At 27.9% G+C, this 19345-nt stretch overlaps 1 protein-coding gene across 2 annotated transcripts in view; it reads left to right on the top strand.

The window, feature by feature from the left end:
• The window catches only part of rin (ras GTPase-activating protein-binding protein 2), a 73420-nt gene extending 55423 nt beyond the window's left edge, over positions 1 to 17997 (top strand). For both annotated transcript variants that reach the window (XM_075361283.1, XM_075361284.1), the window contains 3 exons: positions 1173 to 1282; positions 4393 to 4539; positions 10591 to 17997. In XM_075361283.1, the coding sequence (XP_075217398.1) occupies positions 1173 to 1282; positions 4393 to 4539; positions 10591 to 10854 (521 nt within the window). In that variant the 3' untranslated portion in view covers positions 10855 to 17997. The remainder of the gene's footprint in view (positions 1 to 1172; positions 1283 to 4392; positions 4540 to 10590) is intronic.
• Positions 17998 to 19345: the final 1348 nt, after the last annotated feature.

The following is a 19345-nucleotide window of genomic DNA, read 5'->3' as shown; positions in this document are numbered from 1 at the left end:
ACACACAGTGCTATTACAGATAGGATATGTAGACTATCTACTAGTCATGTATAATCCAGTTATAAATAATAAACATTTAATTATTTTGAGTAAACTCAACAATTATAATGATAGTTTGAGTCTACATATAAAATGAAAGAGAACAGAAAAATACATTTCTTTAGATATTAGAATAAACAAAAATGTTATATAAAAACATTAGAAACAGCTGTTTACAGAGAACCCACAATGAATAGCACCATAATCAGTACATGAAAATAATACTAATCATCCATGATCTCAAAAAATTGGTACATATATATAAAAATCTAAATTTTTAGGTCTTTACAATATACAAAAAACGGTGAAAACACACTCATGAAGTAAATAGTTACAATAAAACAATAGCAGTAATATTTAATGTTTTTGATGTTGGAATTATGGAAAAGATATATAAAAAATAAAACATTAAATACCATAATAATTTTACAAAATTACAACTAGAAAATTACAATGAAGTTATCATTTTTTTCATACAATACAAATATATAAATAAGATAATAGAAAAAATTATTGATGTTTATGATAAATAAATATAAAAAAAGTTTACAAACCAAATAACCATATTATAAAATATTTAAAAAGTAATAACAGTGATGGAGAAAGTTTAAGTGGAATATACAAAATTCAGTATAATGAATGTAATAAAATCTATATTGGAAAAACTAACAGATCCTTCTGATTCACAAAACATAATAATGCCTATAAAAACAAGAAAAGAGTTGTACCTAAAATGGGTGACCATGTGCTAAAATATGAACTTAGTATGACTGATAATAAAAACAATTTAGGAATTTTAGAAATTTATGACAATGAAAAAAATGAATATACTTCAAAAATATTACATTATAAATTTAAAGAAAAACATAAAATCATTAATTAACAGATAGTTTTTGAAAATGACACTTTAATTAAAGACACAAGTTGTAGCAGTTGGCAACAATATTTACTGCAATAAGAAGGGATTTATTTTGTTTAATGTTCATTCACTATGTTTTCCCTCTCAGTGTATTACTAGATTTTTCATATTTTTAATTATTTTCCATAAGTATTCGTATATTTTAATTGGAACATAAATATGTACATTAATAAAAATTATTATTCTATATTCTATATTTATGTACTCTGTTCAGATAATTTTGGTGATAATGATAAAAGAAGAAGTGGTCCTCAACAGTATCCTGATAACCAACAGTTATTTTTGGGAAATCTTCCATTAAATGCAACAGAAAGTGATTTAAGGGTAAGTCTTAATGTAAATCTAACCTTTTTGCTTCTTGCTGTGATTACCAGATATTTTTGGTTTTTAGATGAATTTTTATACCCCCCAAAAGTTAATACCTCACATTTCCAATAGCGGAGAACTATTTAAAAATTTTTATATATTAAGTTATGATCTATTCTATGTCACTTATAATACTTGATTATTGGCTTTAATTTTCAGCTTTTAAAATTTTCGGCTCCTACTAATATCTCAGGAGAGAGTCCTAAAATTTCATGCCTACAATAATATAATTTCTCCTTCATAATGCCATTGTTAATTGGATGGTAAAAACTATTGCTTGAACATTTTTCATTCTGAAAGTGAACAAAAGTAATCATAACATTAATTTTTGGGAAAGAAAAGTAAAAAAAAAATATATAACCTTTGATGTAAGTTGTTTTTACATTGGATAGCAGTGACATTTGATGATTTTTAAAATTTATTTTTAATGTCCATTCTTATTTGAGTTTATATTATTTTGGTTACTGAAATTGGAAAGATATTCATATGATATAAAGTTCCTGAAATTTAGTGATTTGGTTTTAATGTGCTATTATTTTGTATAATTTAATTATTTACTGATAAATCTTTATTTCAGTCAAGTAAAATCCAATTTTGTATTTTTTAAACATTTTGCAAATATTGGAATAGATCTTTGTATTTCATGAATAGTATATACAATTAGCTGATCATCTGTTTGTCCACTAGTGCATAAAATTGTAGTTTGATGCATCATACACTCTGTATAGCCTATTAATTTTTCTAACAGATAATTACAAACCATAATGTAGTTAGTTTACAATGGTATGTTTGAGAAATAGATAAAACAAAAATACAATTCATTGCAGTGAAAATTAAACACCTGAAGACCATCTAGTAGTATTAATAGTTTGTCGTTGTTGGAGGACCATGCGTGGAAAATAATCTGGACCTGTGTTTCAGCATTTGTCAACTGACATCATAAGAATGTAGTAATCTTGCAAAGGATGGTCTGTGGTCCTTCGAGATGTGATTATGAGGGTTATTTTTTCAAGGTCTGATTGGTCGTGAAATAAAAACCCGTGCAAAAATCGGATGAACCTTTGCGCATATGTGTTGTGCAGCGTCTCTAATATGGCCTTCAATCACGCTGCGTCACTTCGTTTAGTTCTGAACATGCAGCTAGCATGTAAACAAGTCTACAACAATAGCATCTCCCGCCAAGTGTGAAGTGCGTGCAGTGATTCGATTTCTTCAGACTGAGGGGTGTAATGCAGCTGAAATTTATTGACGAATAGGTAATGTGTATGGTGAAACTTCAATGAGTGACAGCAAAGTGCGACAATGGTGCAGGAACTTTAAAGCAGGACGTACAGATGTTCATGATGCAGGCGGTCAGGGAAGGAAGCGAGTGTCAACCGAAGATCTCGTTGAGCGAGTGGATGAGGCAATTCGAGAAAATCGTCTGTTCACAATTTCTGTATTGAGTGATTCGTTTCCTGAAATTTCAAGGTCAGCTCTCTATACCATTGTGAGTGAGAGACTTCAGTACCGCAAACTGTGTGCGAGATGGGTTCCCAAGATGCTGTCCGACCATCACAAAACAATGAGAATGGGCGCCTCCCTAACGTTTCTCCAGCGCTACCACAATAAAGAAGATTTTTTGAACAAAATTGTCACAGGGGACGAGACGTGGGAGCATTTCGAAACTGAAGAAACAAAAGAACAATCCAAGCAGTGGGTGCATTCTCATTCTACCAGTAAACCAAAGATGTTCAAGCGAACCTTCTCCAACAGAAAGTGTATGGCTACTGTGGTCTGGGACCGGAATGGAGTTCTCTTGGTGGAATTCATGGAACGTGGCACGACCATCACTGCAGCCTCATACTGCATGATTTCTTCAACGTCTACGAAGAGCAATTCAGAATAAGTGGAGAGGAATGTTGTCATCAGGCACTGTCTTTCTCCATGAAAATGCTCGGCCGCATACTGCAGCTGTAACAAAGAAGCTGCTGCAGCGTTTTCGTTGGGAAGTGTTTTATCACCCACCGTACAGCCCGGACTTGGCTCCATCCGATTTTCACCTCTTTGCTCGCATGAAACGCTGGCTAGGAGGACAACATTTTGGCACAGACCAGCATAGAAACATGGCTGAAAACACAGGCGGCTCCGTTCTATGACGAGGGTATTGGAAAGTTGGTACCACATTACGACAAATGTCTAAATCGGAGTGGCGACTATGTAAGTACTTCTTACAAATAAAAAATTTTTTATTTTCACTGCGGTTTTAATTTCGTGACCGATCGGACCTTGAAAAAAAAATAATCCTCGTATTTTCAAACTTAGATTGAGTGAAGCATTTAATTTTTTTTATCATGAAGATTTATACAGCTGATTGTGAATGAGGAATGACTTATTCCTTTTAATAAAAAAAACTTGTTTTTCCGGAAATCAAGCATCTTTCTACACATTGTTTTGAAATAATTCTACTTAAAAATCCTTGGTTACTTAATATATCAATAGTCATTCATAATGCTTCTCCATTTGAAAAAATAATCATTTTTTTTTTTAATAAGCATTTTTTTTTTTTATTTTAAGATTGTTTTCCTATGGTCTGAGAGCAGCTTATCCACATCATTATTGTAAATCATTTCTCAATTTCTTACTATGTTAAAGCATTTCTTAAAGCATTTTCATTTATAACACCACCAAAACTTCTGACATTTATGTCTAATGACATTTGTACTAGATATTTTATCTAACACAAATTTCTCACCTTATTTGTGAGAAACTTCAAAACAGTATAACTTTATACAAAAACTATTTAGTAAATGATGGGATTGGTGACAAATGCCTGATGGTTGTATCTTTAATTTTGTGGTTGTTGTGATAGGCGTTTCAATGTCTGTGATTATTTACGTTGAATAATTAAAATATAGTTTTAATTAAAAAAAGTGTCAGAAAAAAGTTTATTCTTTCATTCTGAAAATTATCAGTATTCATTATATTAAAATCAGTTGTCTTTTATTTCATTTGTATATTCTATGATTGCAGATATTAATTGTAATTTATATTCTTATTAATTGATTTTATTAAATTTTTTTTGACAGGATTTATTTGGTAAATTTGGCCCCATTATTGATCTAAGGATTATGAATAAGCCTAACATGAAAGGTCAGACAGGAAATAAATTGCCTAATTATGGATTTATTGTATTTGAAGATGTCAGTACAGTACAGACAGTTTTAAACAGCAGGGTCAGTACATATACATAATAATTGATTTTATGTAAGAAAAATTATTTAATGTTTGTGATTTTCTTTTTATTTGAATATCTACTGTTGGATATCGATCTCATACTGAAGGGTAGCAAAGGGAGTTTAAAACATTCAGTGTGAAATTTAAATAGTTGTACTTAAATGATTTTTAAATTGCACCTGTTTATTGTTGGAATCAAGTTTGTGATATTTTTATTCTAATTTTCACATTATTGATGCATATACACATGGGATTACTAAACATTTTTGAAGACTGCCTTTTGTTGCTAAAAGTTAAGGTGAAATTGATAATTGAGTTGTATGTTTGTGTTTTAACATCAAATCATTTCTAGCAAGGTTGTTTTTTAATCTGTTGTTCTCTTTAGTTGTAACAGAATGACAATATTTTAAAGTATTATAAATAAATTTTTATTATAAATTTTAGTATTAGAAAATATTTATTTATTAATAAGAACATAATTTTACTGCTGTTAAACATTCTAAATATAGGTTTCAAGAAGGTTGTAAAATATGACAGAGGAAGAAAAAAAAATTTATATTATACTGTAATATACTATAGGCATGAGTGGGTGTTAATTGTATGTGTTGACTCCAACTCTAATATAGGCAGTCCTTACAATAAGCTGTTTAGTTAATTTTTTCATTGTCAAGTAAAGTGATAATTTAAATAATCAAATTCTAATACAAAATATTAAAATATAAATATAATATTTTCATTTAAACATCTTTACTCTTTGACTGCTGTTCAAAGTACAGCAAATCAACATTATCATAATAGGATGGTAAACAATATAAAATGGATAAATTTGTATTCCTATCTCCCAGTCCTACTCCACAGTAGTTTTTGTTAATCTGTTATATCGCTAATTCCACTAAGAAAAAGTTACAAATCTAAGCAATAATAAAAAGGATGAAATGATGTCTTAGTTTTGCAAAAATATAATTATTGCATGGAAGTCTACTAATACCTCAATTGTGTCTTTAATAAAAGCGAAAAAGCAGAGGCTGATACGTTATTTGTTAAGACAATATTTTATAAAAGGGATCTTGATGTTCTATATTTTCCATCTTATTGGTTGGATTTAAATCAAATTCCACTCTATAAAAAATTTAATATGGCAAATTTATGTGTGAAGTTTTTCAATGTACAAAGAATAAACAGGAGAAATGTTTTTGATGGTTTCTGAAATATTTATTTCATATAGAAATTTAAACATGAGAAATGAGGTGCAGTAAGTTAACTTTTTTGATTAAATGTTTAGTGTAAATGATTAGTCAGGTAGTAAGTACGTCTGATTTGCTGTGTAAAGTACAAGAATTTGTTTAAACTTTATATATACCTATACCAGTAAGATATGATTAGTTTTAACTATACATTTTACTCATTTTCTTGCTCCATTTTATAAATGTTTTATTTTCTGTTTTACTTTTTATTATTTCAAAAAGGAAAAAACCATATTAAATGTATCATTTTTTAGCAATGCAGTAATGTTTTTAAAACATTGGTGTTTAAAAACTAAAAATATTGAAATTTTAAACTGTTGATTTTCTTTAATTTTTTCATCCACTGACAAAACCAAATCGTGTTAAGAGTACTCACTCCTTAGCTCATCATGCACATTACTGGGTCCTTCATTGAACTGCTGCGTCCACTTTCTAACCATTCCATCACTCATCTTTTTTATCTTGCACTTAATTAATTTGCCAATGAATTACACGGTGGTTTGACGTTTCTTTTTTAAAAAACCTTATAAATTCCCTAGTTTCACAATCTACAGGATTCTCAAATGACTCTGAATATTTTAAATTATGTTTAATTACAACTGTAAACATACTTACATCACTATTAGTGGCTATCAAAGCCAGTGAATGAGAGAATGTGGGTGCACGCTCAGAGTTGCGAAGGAAACTATACTTACTTTCTGGATACACCTTGTAATTTTTTTAATGTTTATATTTAATGATGTTTGTAATAATGACGTTTTTATAGTTAATCATTATCCTTAATTTAATAATATATTTTACTAGAATAATGTTATTTATTAATTTGGAATAATGATCTATTTTTCCTTTGTTTCTAATTATTTTGCCTGTGTTATTTTTCAGCGGCCTTGACCATATGAATTGAGAATAATAGTTAAATCAATACAAATAGTGAACTATTGTACCCTATTAGCTGCATCATTTATTTACAGGAAAACTTTATCATATTGTGTGTAGAATGGTTAACTGCCTGCATTCAGAAATATTGTGTAAAAAAATTGCACACCATAATAATGTGCGCAATGAGTTAATCATATAAGATTTCTTCGTACAGGGACAAAATCTGTTGACGGAAGCATAGTTTTCTTAGTGGCTCCTTAATTTTAATCGCTTACAACTATTGCTTAGTACTGTGGTTTAATATTCTTTTTTATTCTCAGATCAAGCTTAATTCCAGCCGGTGGGATGTTTTTTTGTACAGAATTTCAGAATATGCTCTAAATTCACACCATACTATATCACACTTACTTTATCATTTACAACATCAATATACATTGTGCAGTGTCAAAAAGCAAACTCATCCGTTAACTAATTTTGAAGGCACGACTGTTGTAGTGGATTAATAAGATATTTTAATTTTGTTTTTCAATAAGAAAAGACAGGTGGCATTGTTATTTTCCAGTGTACACATTGCACAAAATGGAGTTTTATAATGAACAATTTTTTCAGTATGATGTTTTCTGCAGGTGTAGGTGTGGTTTTATGTGTGGATTTTTGCTGTAGTTTGTTCTTTTTTTCATTATATTTTTATATTGATTCTTTTCATAATTTTATTTTGTTGTTTTACTTCGAGAAAAGGATGTAGCACACCAATCTGAATTGTTTAGAATGACAGTTCTCAAACAAACATTATTTTACGTACTAGTCACGTGAATTGCAGATCAATGTTAATGTGTAGTTTGTCATTAGGGTAGCGATAAGAGTTATATTTCAGAATGGTGAAGAAATAAAAAATTAAATTTTTCTTTGAAATTATTTATTTACTTTAAAAAGTGATGTACATGTACATTTATTTACATTACTGATTACAATAATATTGAACACTGAAAATTCAGACAGAAGGATGAAAAAACAAAAAATTCAGTTTTAAAAGATATGGTAGAAAATGGAATTAAAAATAACATTTCCTTTCCAGTCAGCAATGGATATTCATTTTCAAACCACTTATCGTATGATACCTCCTCTATGAATCATGAGACCTTGGTGTTGGTGAGGGGGCTTGAGTGCTCAGTGATAACAGAGTAGCTGGACCGAAGGTGCAAGCATATCGGAGAGGTATCTGTTGAGAGCCAGACTAAGGAATGATTCCTGAACGAAGGCAGCAGCTCTTTCAGTAGTTGTTAAGGGCGTAAGTCAGGACGACTTAAACGGCCATATCAACATCACTCAGTCCTCTTGAGTACTGCGCAGCTGAAAGCAATGGAAAACTACAGCTGCTTTTTTTCCCAAGAAAATGTAGCTCTCTGCATTTTCATACAGCAATGATGGAGACGCCTTCCTTGGTAAAATATTCCGGAGGTAAACTAGTCCCCTGTTTGGATCTCCGGGTGGGGACTACTAAGGAAGGGGTCACCAGAAAATTAAAAAATAACATTCTACGAGTCGGAGCGTGGAATGTTAGAAGTTTAAAAAAGGTTGGTAGGTTAGAAAATTTAAAGAGGGAAATGGATAGGATAAATGTAGATGTAGTAGGAATTAGTGAGGTTCGGTGGAAAAACAAATTGTTAGGGATGTAGGGGGTATACCGAAATGAAACGACTAGCACTAGATAGGGAATCTTGGAGAGGTGCATCAAACCAGTCAAATGACTGAAGACAAAAAAAAAATCGTAAGGTAGTTCTAATTAAAGAGCCGTGCTTTGTTGTTAGGGTTCAGGATTGATAATCCAAAATATGAAAAGCTTTTACATGCTCAAAATTCAGAATAATCTTTTAAAAATATTATTAATAAATTTCATTGAGCATTAGGAAATGGTGTTTTATATTATTGACGAGATTTCAATTTTGTGTAGTTACAACATTTTTCAAAAAGATTGCGGGCTTTCATTCAAATTCCCATTATTCATAATTTGAAATTTTTGATAAATGTCTATTTTGTTTTCTATAGAAAATTCATTTGTTGTTTTTCTTTGCAAACTTAGATTTAAGTTGTTGAGGCGATTGAAAGTATCTGATAACTAGACTAGTGTAGTGATCCACAACCTATCTGTCAGTCGTTCATGCAGTTAAGGCATCTGCTTACACCTAAAACATCTGTGAATGCTGCAGTGAGAGGTATACTTTTTTGTATCCCATTTTACTTTGGTAGCAACTCTTCCATATTTTCCTGTTATAGCTCCAGCACCACAGAATAGAAGCATCCAGTCCATTTTCCGCAAAAAAGTCACCCAGCTTTGTTAATATTTCATTGGCAGAAGTTTGTGAGATAGCTTATCACAAAATAAATTATCCTTTTTAATGTACTTTGAAATACATATCATACTTAAACCGTAAGTTGACTAGTTTCTTACATTAAGTTCTATGGTGAAAAAAATCAGTATTTTTGACTGCAATTTAAATTCTCTTACAAATTTAATGCCATGCTTTCAATTCTGCAATGCAATATTTGACAGCAGTATTGTATCTAGCTGTGCAGACAAGTCACCATAACATCTTTTGCAGCAGGTAATATCAGCTCTATACTAATCGTGTATGTTTTTCAACTTGGCTACACCTCAGCTGCTTTAGGAATGATGCCTAAACTGCTTTTTGAGTACTGTTTGTGAAAGATGACAATAATTTTCCTTGTGCAATTTTTCTCTGACAGTTTTGAACAAAATAATCCCTTCGGTTTGTTTTCTAATGTTGAATGTTTAGTATTATGATGCTGCTACAGTAATGAGGGTTTCATGCTTTGATTTGAAAGAATTTCAAACCAGTTTATATGCTAAGGTCATGTTTCATTGTTTACATCCGTCACTGTTAATCCAGTATTAATTAACTCAAGGTCATATTTTCTTACAAGTTTTTGTATTTCAGTAAGAAAAAGATTTTGACTTCCTGATGTTCTGATTTTGAAGTAGGTGCAGGGTTTTTAACTAAATGTTTTGTGTGTCATTGTTCTATTACGCCACTTATCCTAGTTAATTTATATTTTATGTCTACTAAACTAAACCAAATAAATTCAAGTAAAGTATTTAAATAAGCATGTATATAAAAAAAAGTTCCTTTCTAGATACATATGTAAACACTAGTACTTTGATTTTATCAAATGAAAAAGTAACATGATAACAATATTTTCAAATCAGAATATCATAGTGTATGTAAAACACAGGAAGCAACTGTATCTAGCAACTGCTGTATCTTGTCAGTAGGATAACCACGACTAAGTAGCTTTGCTGTTAGAGGAAGTACAGCAATCCTTTTTATAGTGGGCATTAAGAATCTTTGTTCATGTGCGACGCAGTGCATGCATAGGACAGCCAAGTCTGTACATGAGCACTGGGCATGTTAGAACCAATTGGCTTTATGTGTTCGTTCGTTCTTGCTAGCTGAATAGCTGATATTCTTATTGTTGCTATGCACACACAATTTCCTCAGATTTAGGAAAAAGGAAATGCATATTAAAATACTTCGTATTGAAGTATATCAAAAAAAGGTTTGAGAACTGCTAATCTACTGGATTAATAAAAATAATAAATACTGATTATTATAAAATCTGTTGTACTAATAATTTTATATTATAGGTTTATTTTTGGCTCCTTACCACCTTCAGAAGCATCGTGTACCACCACCAGTAGTAGTAACATGTATACCACAGTTTGAGAACTGCTGGTTTAGAATATTTAAAAACCTCCCTTACTGAGGAATTTGTGTGGGCTTGGGCTTGAGCATTGGTAGGGATACCAATGGGATTTTGAACATTTGTTATAGAATGGCTTATTGATTTAATTACAAAGTTATGTAATTTTAAAGTAAATTCATAATACTGATTTTTTTATTTTTACAGCCATTCTTCTTTCCACCTGAAAACGGGACGAAGTTAAATGTTGAGGAAAAGAAAACAAGGGCACGTGGATCAACAGATGGTCGTATAGGTTCGAGTGGGGATGTGCGGCCAGGAGCACGAATGGGACCCGGTGGTGCACCTTCTCTACGTGGTGGTAATCGAGGAGGATTCCTTCCGGGACGAGGATTTACACATGGCCGAGGAAGTACACCGATGAGGCCAGGTGGACCCAGTTTCATACAGCGTAACTCCGTTCAACGCTAGCCTCATTTCAAGTTATCTTCATCACAGAGCAGTCTTATCGGCATGACTGCATCTGTGTCATGAGCTGTTCTATTATCAGTCTTAAAAATTACATCTCGGATATGAAAAGGGTTTTTTGAAGCTGTGTGTTCAAATAAACATTTTGCTTTATTATTATTTTCCTTTTTTTAAGTTGTCTGCTGCAGTTTTGCAACGAAAGGGAACGTTATTGGCATATCTGTATTTAGGTAATGTAAATTCAAGTAATATATGGTCTGTGATTTCAGATTTTGCTCTAACGGTTCTCTTAGATATTTTATTTGGACGTTGTTATTGTTGTTATTAATATTAATTCCTTATCCCAGATATTGAGCATACTTATAAAATAATAAAATTGATTATTTACGATAGTGGAATAATTATAAATTAATCTATGTATGTAATAATATTCCATAAATTAATTTTTATTGTATTTCTCAAGTTGCCTTTGTTCTTATATACAATGCTTGTTAATAATGTAATAATAGTAATTATACATTTCATTACATGAAATTATTAGTTATTTGGCATGAGTGTGGTGCCCCCAGATTTGTTTTAGTCTTGTTCAAAATTCTTATTTCAGGCACAAAATTAAATTATTAATAAAAATTTGATATCTTGTATCACTCCATGTTGTGTCTTTTTAAACAGTCTAATGCATTTATTTTTCCATTAATTTTTCTATTATTATTTTAAATTAGTATAAAGTTGCATTGAGACACTTTTTTCCCAAAAATAGATAGTCATTCATTATTTCTTATATGATCCATTCTCTGTTATCAGTTTTATATATAGAATGTTGCTGTTAATAATTCTTCCAAAGCAGAAAATAAAAAATAAAAAAATAAATAAAAAAAAATTTAAAAATATAAAAAACCCTAAAAATATTAAAAAAGTGATAACCATGAATACAACTGTGTGCGGCATATTTTGTGCTATATGATGTTATTTGGCATATTTATGAACGGTAGTGAGTGTCATTTATTATTTTTCATTAACTGTATGGTGAATTCAAATAGTGGTTAAAACTGCCTATTAATATTGATTATAATAAAAAGGATTATTAATACTAGAATAAAAAATTCTAATTGTGACTGGTTTTTTGCAATAACTTTTGTGTGAAACACTTAAAATAATAAACTAATTTGATCCAGGGACAGTGCCATTTCCGATTTTTTCTTTCTTTTTTTTATATACATTCGTCATAGTGTCTCATATATAAAAAAAATTGCACTTTTTGAGACTGTATGTTTTTATTTTCTAAAGTTTTGCTGCAGCAGCAAAAAAGTGAAGTTGTTTCCCATTTTCTGTTTTATGACGTGTTTTTAATAATAAATGGTTTACAGTAAAGTGATTCAGAAGTGTTAAATAAGCGTGATCATTATTAAGAACTTTGTAATTAATTAATATTGTGTTATATAAGTTACTATATGAATATTTGTATCAAAACGTTTTTCATGAGTCAAAAAAAAGAAAAGTTAATTTTAAATAATTAAAAAAAAAAGTATTATGATGGCTGCAAGCTGATCTGACAAAACAGTACAGTGGCATCAAAGCTGTTAATTTATTGTTTAATGGTCTTTTTTTTTATTACCTTTTAATTATTAAATACTTGACATGTTGATAATTAGTTTTTTATTTATATAATTTGTTTAATATATGAGTTTATATTGTACGTGTTTGAAAGTACACTTTCATGTCAACTCAAAATATATTAATTAAATTTTTAAGGTGTATGTTTTTTCTTCAGATTTATCTAGAATGTTTCCTTTTTATGTGTATTACCTTATATTTAATCTTCTTTCAACAAACACACATACAGACACTAATACATATATATATTTTTCTTCTTCTAAAGTCAATCTTTGCAAGACTCCTGTTCCTCTGTACTAATGTAAAAATATAAACCAAGTTGATCCACCGAAGTACTTTGGTGATTAATTTGGTTTGTATATATATATATATAAAGTATGTGTGTGTGTGTGTGTGTGTGTGTGTGTGTGTGTGTGTGTGTGTGTGTGTGTGTGTGTGTGTGTGTGTGTGTGTGTGTGTGTGTGTGTGTGTGTGTGTGTGTGTGTGTGTGTGTGTGTGTGTGTGTGTGTGTGTGTGTGTGTGAGGTAATTGTATATATTTATTATTCAGTGGATGGGTATTTTAGTACTATCTATTCTATTCGCTTCCCTTTTCTTTTTTTATTTTAATTAATGTATTTTTTTTTTACTAACAAATTATAATTGTGTGATATGTGTTTGTGTAATGTTATTGTGAATGTCTGTAAACATTTTGACATCAGAAAGAAAAAATTGACTTCAACTGTAACTGTTATAGATGACTGAAGCTCTGAGTAGGGAGTGTGGATTATAAGTAACAAGTTTTATGTAAATAAATGTTTGTCATTAAGATATAAGATTATTTTACTTGTATTTTTTAATAACATGTTTAAGTTATAATACATTTCCTACGTTAATGTAGTTTTTTAAAAAATGGAGTTTTTAAATTGTAAATTTTTTTATGAAGATAAAATAGAGTTATAAAAAATAAACTTAATCCTTCTCACATTAGTTAAAAGGGAATTGTTTTTAAATAAACTTCAGCATTATTAGCCAGATTTCATATATGCATGATGAAGTTGTTTTGTGTATATCTTGCCTGATGAATCATGACTTGAGTTTGTAGGAATATTTTTTTGAGAATTTCACCATTTCTGTTACGGAGATTTTAAAGAATCTGTTGATCATCAATATGTAAAATATATCTCTTTTGCATTGTTTTGTAAGTTAGCCAAAGGAAATTTATTAATTATACTATTGCTTATTAGGTTGGTTGTGTGGGCATTGACTCATTAGATTTGGTAGTAACTGTTTGAAATTGGTATTTTAGTTGAGATTTTCAGTATCGATCAATTATGGTAAACATCACAAACCATCAACATCAAAATTATGTTTACTGATGTTCATTATAACATATATACTTGCACATAAATATTCTTTTTAAGAAGTATTGATTAAAACAAACATATTTACTAATTTTTTACCAAGTTATTTGTAAATGCTATGTTTATACAATTCTAAAATAGTAATCATTGTAAAAGATTTTTTTTTTTAAATATTCAAATTTTTTAAAATTAAAATTTTATAACAGGTAAGTTAAGCAGGTTCAGTTATTTACTTAGTTGATTGTATTTTTGTCTTACTAATATAGCCTATGTTGTATTCATGAACATTTTATGTGTGCAGCACCCATACACATGGTAAATAAATAGTACTATTATTCCTTTTTAATGCTTTGTAAATATAATTTTCTATTGGTGCTATCCTTCTTATTAAATTTATTATAGCTATTCTGTATTTTTATGGAGATTTTTTAGTTCCTTGTTTTCTTAAGTGGAGAATTTGTATATATTATAATAAAAATTGAATAATATGTAAAATCTTATGTTTTTCAATAATTAGGGGGAAAACCTAATATTGTATTTAAAAAAAAATGTTAATTTTTACTGTATTGTTTTTTAACTGATTTTTTAAAAGAATTAAAGAAAAATAACGGCAATAATTTTTTATGTAGGAATACTGCTTGTTCATTACTTTTTTACACATGCACGCGCGTGCACACACACACACACACACACACACACACACACACACAGAGAGAGAGAGAGAGAGAGAGAGAGAGAGTATTATGTATATATAATACTATTATTAACTAATTGTATACGGTATTAAATATATGTAATTTATTACCAGATATTTTATCAAAGTAGTTAGTAAATTTTTATGTTTTTTATTTCATTATTTTTGGAGAAATAAATTATCATGAAAATTGCCAAAAATACCTTTTACTATTATGGTTCAGTTGGTAAACTTTTTTATAATGGTTTAGAAAAAAGGTATTTTTTACATTGTATATATAATTAACATTCTGATAAAATTGAACCATTGCTTTTTTAAATATTCATTTAAATTTATTTGTATTTACATTAAAATATTTTTTTTATTTTTCTAAGTGTAGTGCAAGTCATACATCTATTGTAAATTAGGTCCTTTTACTTATTTTGTTTTAATAATTACAGTTATAATAATGTTTGTTCTTGAAAATAGTCATTCCATTTTCAGGAATAACCTATGGCACATGTTAGATCTACTGCAACAGTTAACAATCATTGTACCTAATATAATCTAATAAAAACAAAAAAAAAAAAAAATGAATTAATAAAACCAGTAGATTCTTTTTAATTGTAAGTTAGTTTGGTCTTTATTCTAAAAATTTACAGTGAAAAAAAATCTTGTTAATTATAATTAATAGACAAAGAAATAATAAAATTATAATTAATAGGCAAAGAAATAATAAAATTAAACATAATTTTTTGAGTTATCAACCATTTCTTAAATTAGGTAATTCTTTTGTGAGGTCTGGATAACAACTAGAAACAAATCCTTCTGAAACAACTTTTAATAGTCAGCTATTATATTTCTCCATCAGAATTTTAAAGTAGTGTTTATTTTCTCTGTTCAATTTTATTGGAGGTCCTTATTTTTATAAGTGATTTTGGCTGAAAAAATTAATTGAGCTTCATTGGTATTCCTCTACTCTGAGTTGGTTTTGTTTTCATCTTATTTAGACTGCTAAAGGTTTTTTGTTTATATTAATGTACTGAGAAAGATTAATTTTTTTAGGTTCTTTATTAATATAAATTTTTTAAATATTTACTTTTAATGCTTTGTTTTTGAAAAATATTAAGTTCTCCATAGGAATTAAAGATAATTGTTGCTGTAAAGTTTGTTTTTCTTTGTATTAATTCATTAATAACAAAAAGCCAACCAAATCGACTTTGTGTTAAAATGGAGTCATTATTTTTTCCCTAAAATGTGCAAATCAGAATTTTTTGAAATTATTTCTATTTTAACAAATTTTCTTCTATTTGCTACTCCAGTAAAGATTTATTTAAAAATAATAAATTAATTAAAATGTTGCTGCATATTTAATATATATATTCATTATAAGTTTGAAAATATTTATTTATTAATGGTATATTGATGAACATTTGATATAATCTTTTATATTAACTTTGTTTAGTTATTAACATTTGAAAAAGTGTTTTTTTTTTTAAATTAGTTTAGTGACAGTTATTAATTTCAATTTTCTTTTAACTATTTTTTTCTTTTATTAAATAATAGCAAAGTGTTTGTCTTTTTTTGTTGGTGAAAATATTTACTAAAGTTGTTAAGGAATATTAATATTCCTTAAACATCTTAAACATGTTAAATAACTGCTAGTCGTTAAATTATTTCAAAATAAATAAATTATTAATTGAAAATAAATGACTGAAAATTATGTATTGCCATTCTGGAGTTTTTCTTTTAACATTTATTGCTAATAACGGAAAAACTCTTCATTGTAATTAGTTTTCTCTATTTATAATGTGCTACTAACATAAAATTCTGGTATGTCCAAGAGCATTCCTTAAATAGTACAAAGGTTGTAGAAGTTATTTGTAGTGATCTAGTACATTTATAAAAATCATTAGACTCTTTAAAAATCAAATTGTTTTAAACGGTTTTGCATAAATATTTTGAAACTGTTCTTTAAAGGTTGTTAAATTTTTTTGTCTTTCACTTTGTTTATTAGTATATTTTTTAATACTTTGGTCAGTTACTATTATTTTGGAATTAAGCCCATTAATCTTGTTACAGTAAGTTATCACATCATTCTAAACAAACTAGTGTTGTCTTGTAATTCAATCTTAAGTCTTATTGAATTCAACATACACGTTTTTGATTAATTTGAGTAAAGTTTTCATTTTACTGACTATCTAAAATTTAATATAATTTTTCTGGTAGTTTACAGAAGTTTTATTTTTATATGAATAAAAATGATTTTATTTTTCTTTGTGTATTATCTATGCCTCTCTTTTATTCTCTTAGTTTTTACAATACTTAACATGTGTTAGTATATCTGTTTCAAGTAGCGCTTAATATCTAATCTATATGCTGTATTTCTTCCCTTTAGCATTACTTCTGATTTATTTACATGTAATTATAAAGAGGTATAATCTTATAACCTTATAGCAATATATTTGTGCCAGGAAAAGCTGTTTTAAATAAAATATGTTGTTAATCATATATTTAACTTTTAATACCTCTATTAAGAATTGTGTTCGCAGATTTTATGTTTTAAAAAAGTTTTAAATAATTAAAAATTTTGATAAAAGTTTTATTTTTTTAATGTTAATCTATTTTCTTAATATACATCAGTCATTTATTTTCACTTCTTCAAAGTACAAGATTATTATATTAGTTTAGGATGTAGAAATTTTCTGATTAGTTTCTTTATATTTATTTTGTTATTAAGAAACAAAAAAAAAACAATATTAAAAATCCAAGACATATGTATTTTTTTTTGAACAAAAAGCAATCATACATGTTATGAAAATTTAAAAAAGTGTTAAGTTCTCTTGTTATTCCAAGTGATGACTTTGTTTGTTTTGATTATTAAATTTTTGTTTTATAAAAAAGAAATTTTGTTTAGTTACTAAAGGAACACATAAGAGTGAACACATAGATACACGTTTAACTATATATATATATATATATAAATATCTTCTTTTATTTTTTTTAAGGTTGTGATAGTTTGATTATTTTGATGGTTTTATTATGGAATATATGGTATGTTTTGTGTATGTTATTGGGTGGATGCAATTTTGTCTAGAATGATGGATTATGACAGTCGATTAGTAGATTAATATGTTGATATTGGCAATAAATAATTTTTTCTAATGTAATTTTTATATATGCAATATATTTGCATATATTGTATTTTTTAAATTTCCATAATTAATGTTGAATTGAGTTCTGTTGATTTTATTGATTTATGTTATTTAAAGTTGCATTGATAATATGGTACAGGTAAATAAATATTTTGATAATAATAATATTATTGTAAATATACTGATTATATATTTATTATTATAAAAATAATAATGAGATAATAGCACTTACCGTATTGTATTATTTTGTAATAATGGTCAGCTTTGATGATATTGTACTGATACTGTTCACTCTAGTGTTACCGAGTATCCTTTAGACTGAGTAGTTATTAAAATAAAATGTGTTTTGTTCACTTTTTGAATCTCTGCCGTGCTTATTTGTTATTACCGCTACATTATCCCTTTACCATTTGTGTTTATTTCTTTGTTTATTGATCACATCTAGTTTATAATAATCATAATAATAAAAAAAATCTGCATATAAATAATTTTGTTGCTGTTTTGCAGTAGACTAATAGTATAAAAGTCCATACTTTCAGACAGAACTCAGTATTGCTGTCACAGGACAGTCTTTCTTTATCCTAAATAGGTTTTGATGCAGGTCTTAAAGTTTGGTTCTTTAAAAATGTTGTATTTTTTATTTCTCTTCGTTATCTTTTTAATAGTTTTATCTTAACTCATGTTTAGTTTTTTTTTAAATGAGGGATGTAAAAATTTCATATATTTACAAAATATTCTGCAAATTTATGGAAAGACTTGTAATAAAGTTAAATATGAAAAATTAACATGCAGTTTAGTTCTTGTAAAAAAAAAATCTTAATAAATAAATAGTAACCTAATAATTTAGAGTTCACAGATGTAAATTTCATAAACAAAAAGATTCCCTTTTGTTATTTATCAAAATTTTCATATTTACACAAAAAAATAAATTAATTGCAATCAGTTTTATTTCCAGATTTTTGTAATAAATAGTATAGCACCACTTTGTATTTATATTCACGTTCCATTTTGATACATGTTGTATCAGAATATTCACAGTGACTTAAGTAAGATGTAATGCATGGTAATCTAGACAGTTGTTATATAAGGTATGCTAGGAACAGAAGTGTGTATTAAAAAAATTATAATTTTGACGTTGATCAAGTTTTTTCTACTATTTGGTATAAATTTCTGTGCAGTTTTTTATTCTCTTTATGCTAGTAATTTTAAGAATTTTTCTTATTCTGGTTATATTGTGAATGTGAATGATTTATGAGTATTAAATTAATGAATTCTCCTTTTCAATGAAATATAAGGAAATATCCTTACCTTAATTTTTAATTTTATTTTTTTTAAATGCCAATATGTTTCCTGATGTCCTTCGTTATCAGTTTGTTCTTTGAAATACAAAATTAATATTACATCTAAAGATGATATATAAAAAAACTATATTAGTTCGCCAAAGTTTTTGTAGTATTGAATTTGTGTTTTAACAATGTATAAATAGTACTGCCTGTTTTGATCAGCCTTATTTTATACTTTCTTTTAATTACGATCTCCAACTGTCTGAACTAATTAACTTATCTATTTTTGTTAGCTTTACATTTTCAAATTTATTTAATTAAATGTACAATTTAAATTTACTAAATTTTTATTTTGTTTAATTACTGTAGTGCTCTTTAAGCCACTAAGCATTGTCCCGACAGCATGATTACCATTAGAAGTAAATCT

Source organism: Lycorma delicatula, chromosome 3 (assembly GCF_047948215.1).
Source record: "Lycorma delicatula isolate Av1 chromosome 3, ASM4794821v1, whole genome shotgun sequence".
Taxonomy (NCBI): Eukaryota; Metazoa; Arthropoda; class Insecta; order Hemiptera; family Fulgoridae; genus Lycorma; species Lycorma delicatula.
The sequence above is the reverse complement of the archived record's forward strand: the minus strand, read 5'-3'. Positions and strand labels throughout refer to the sequence as shown.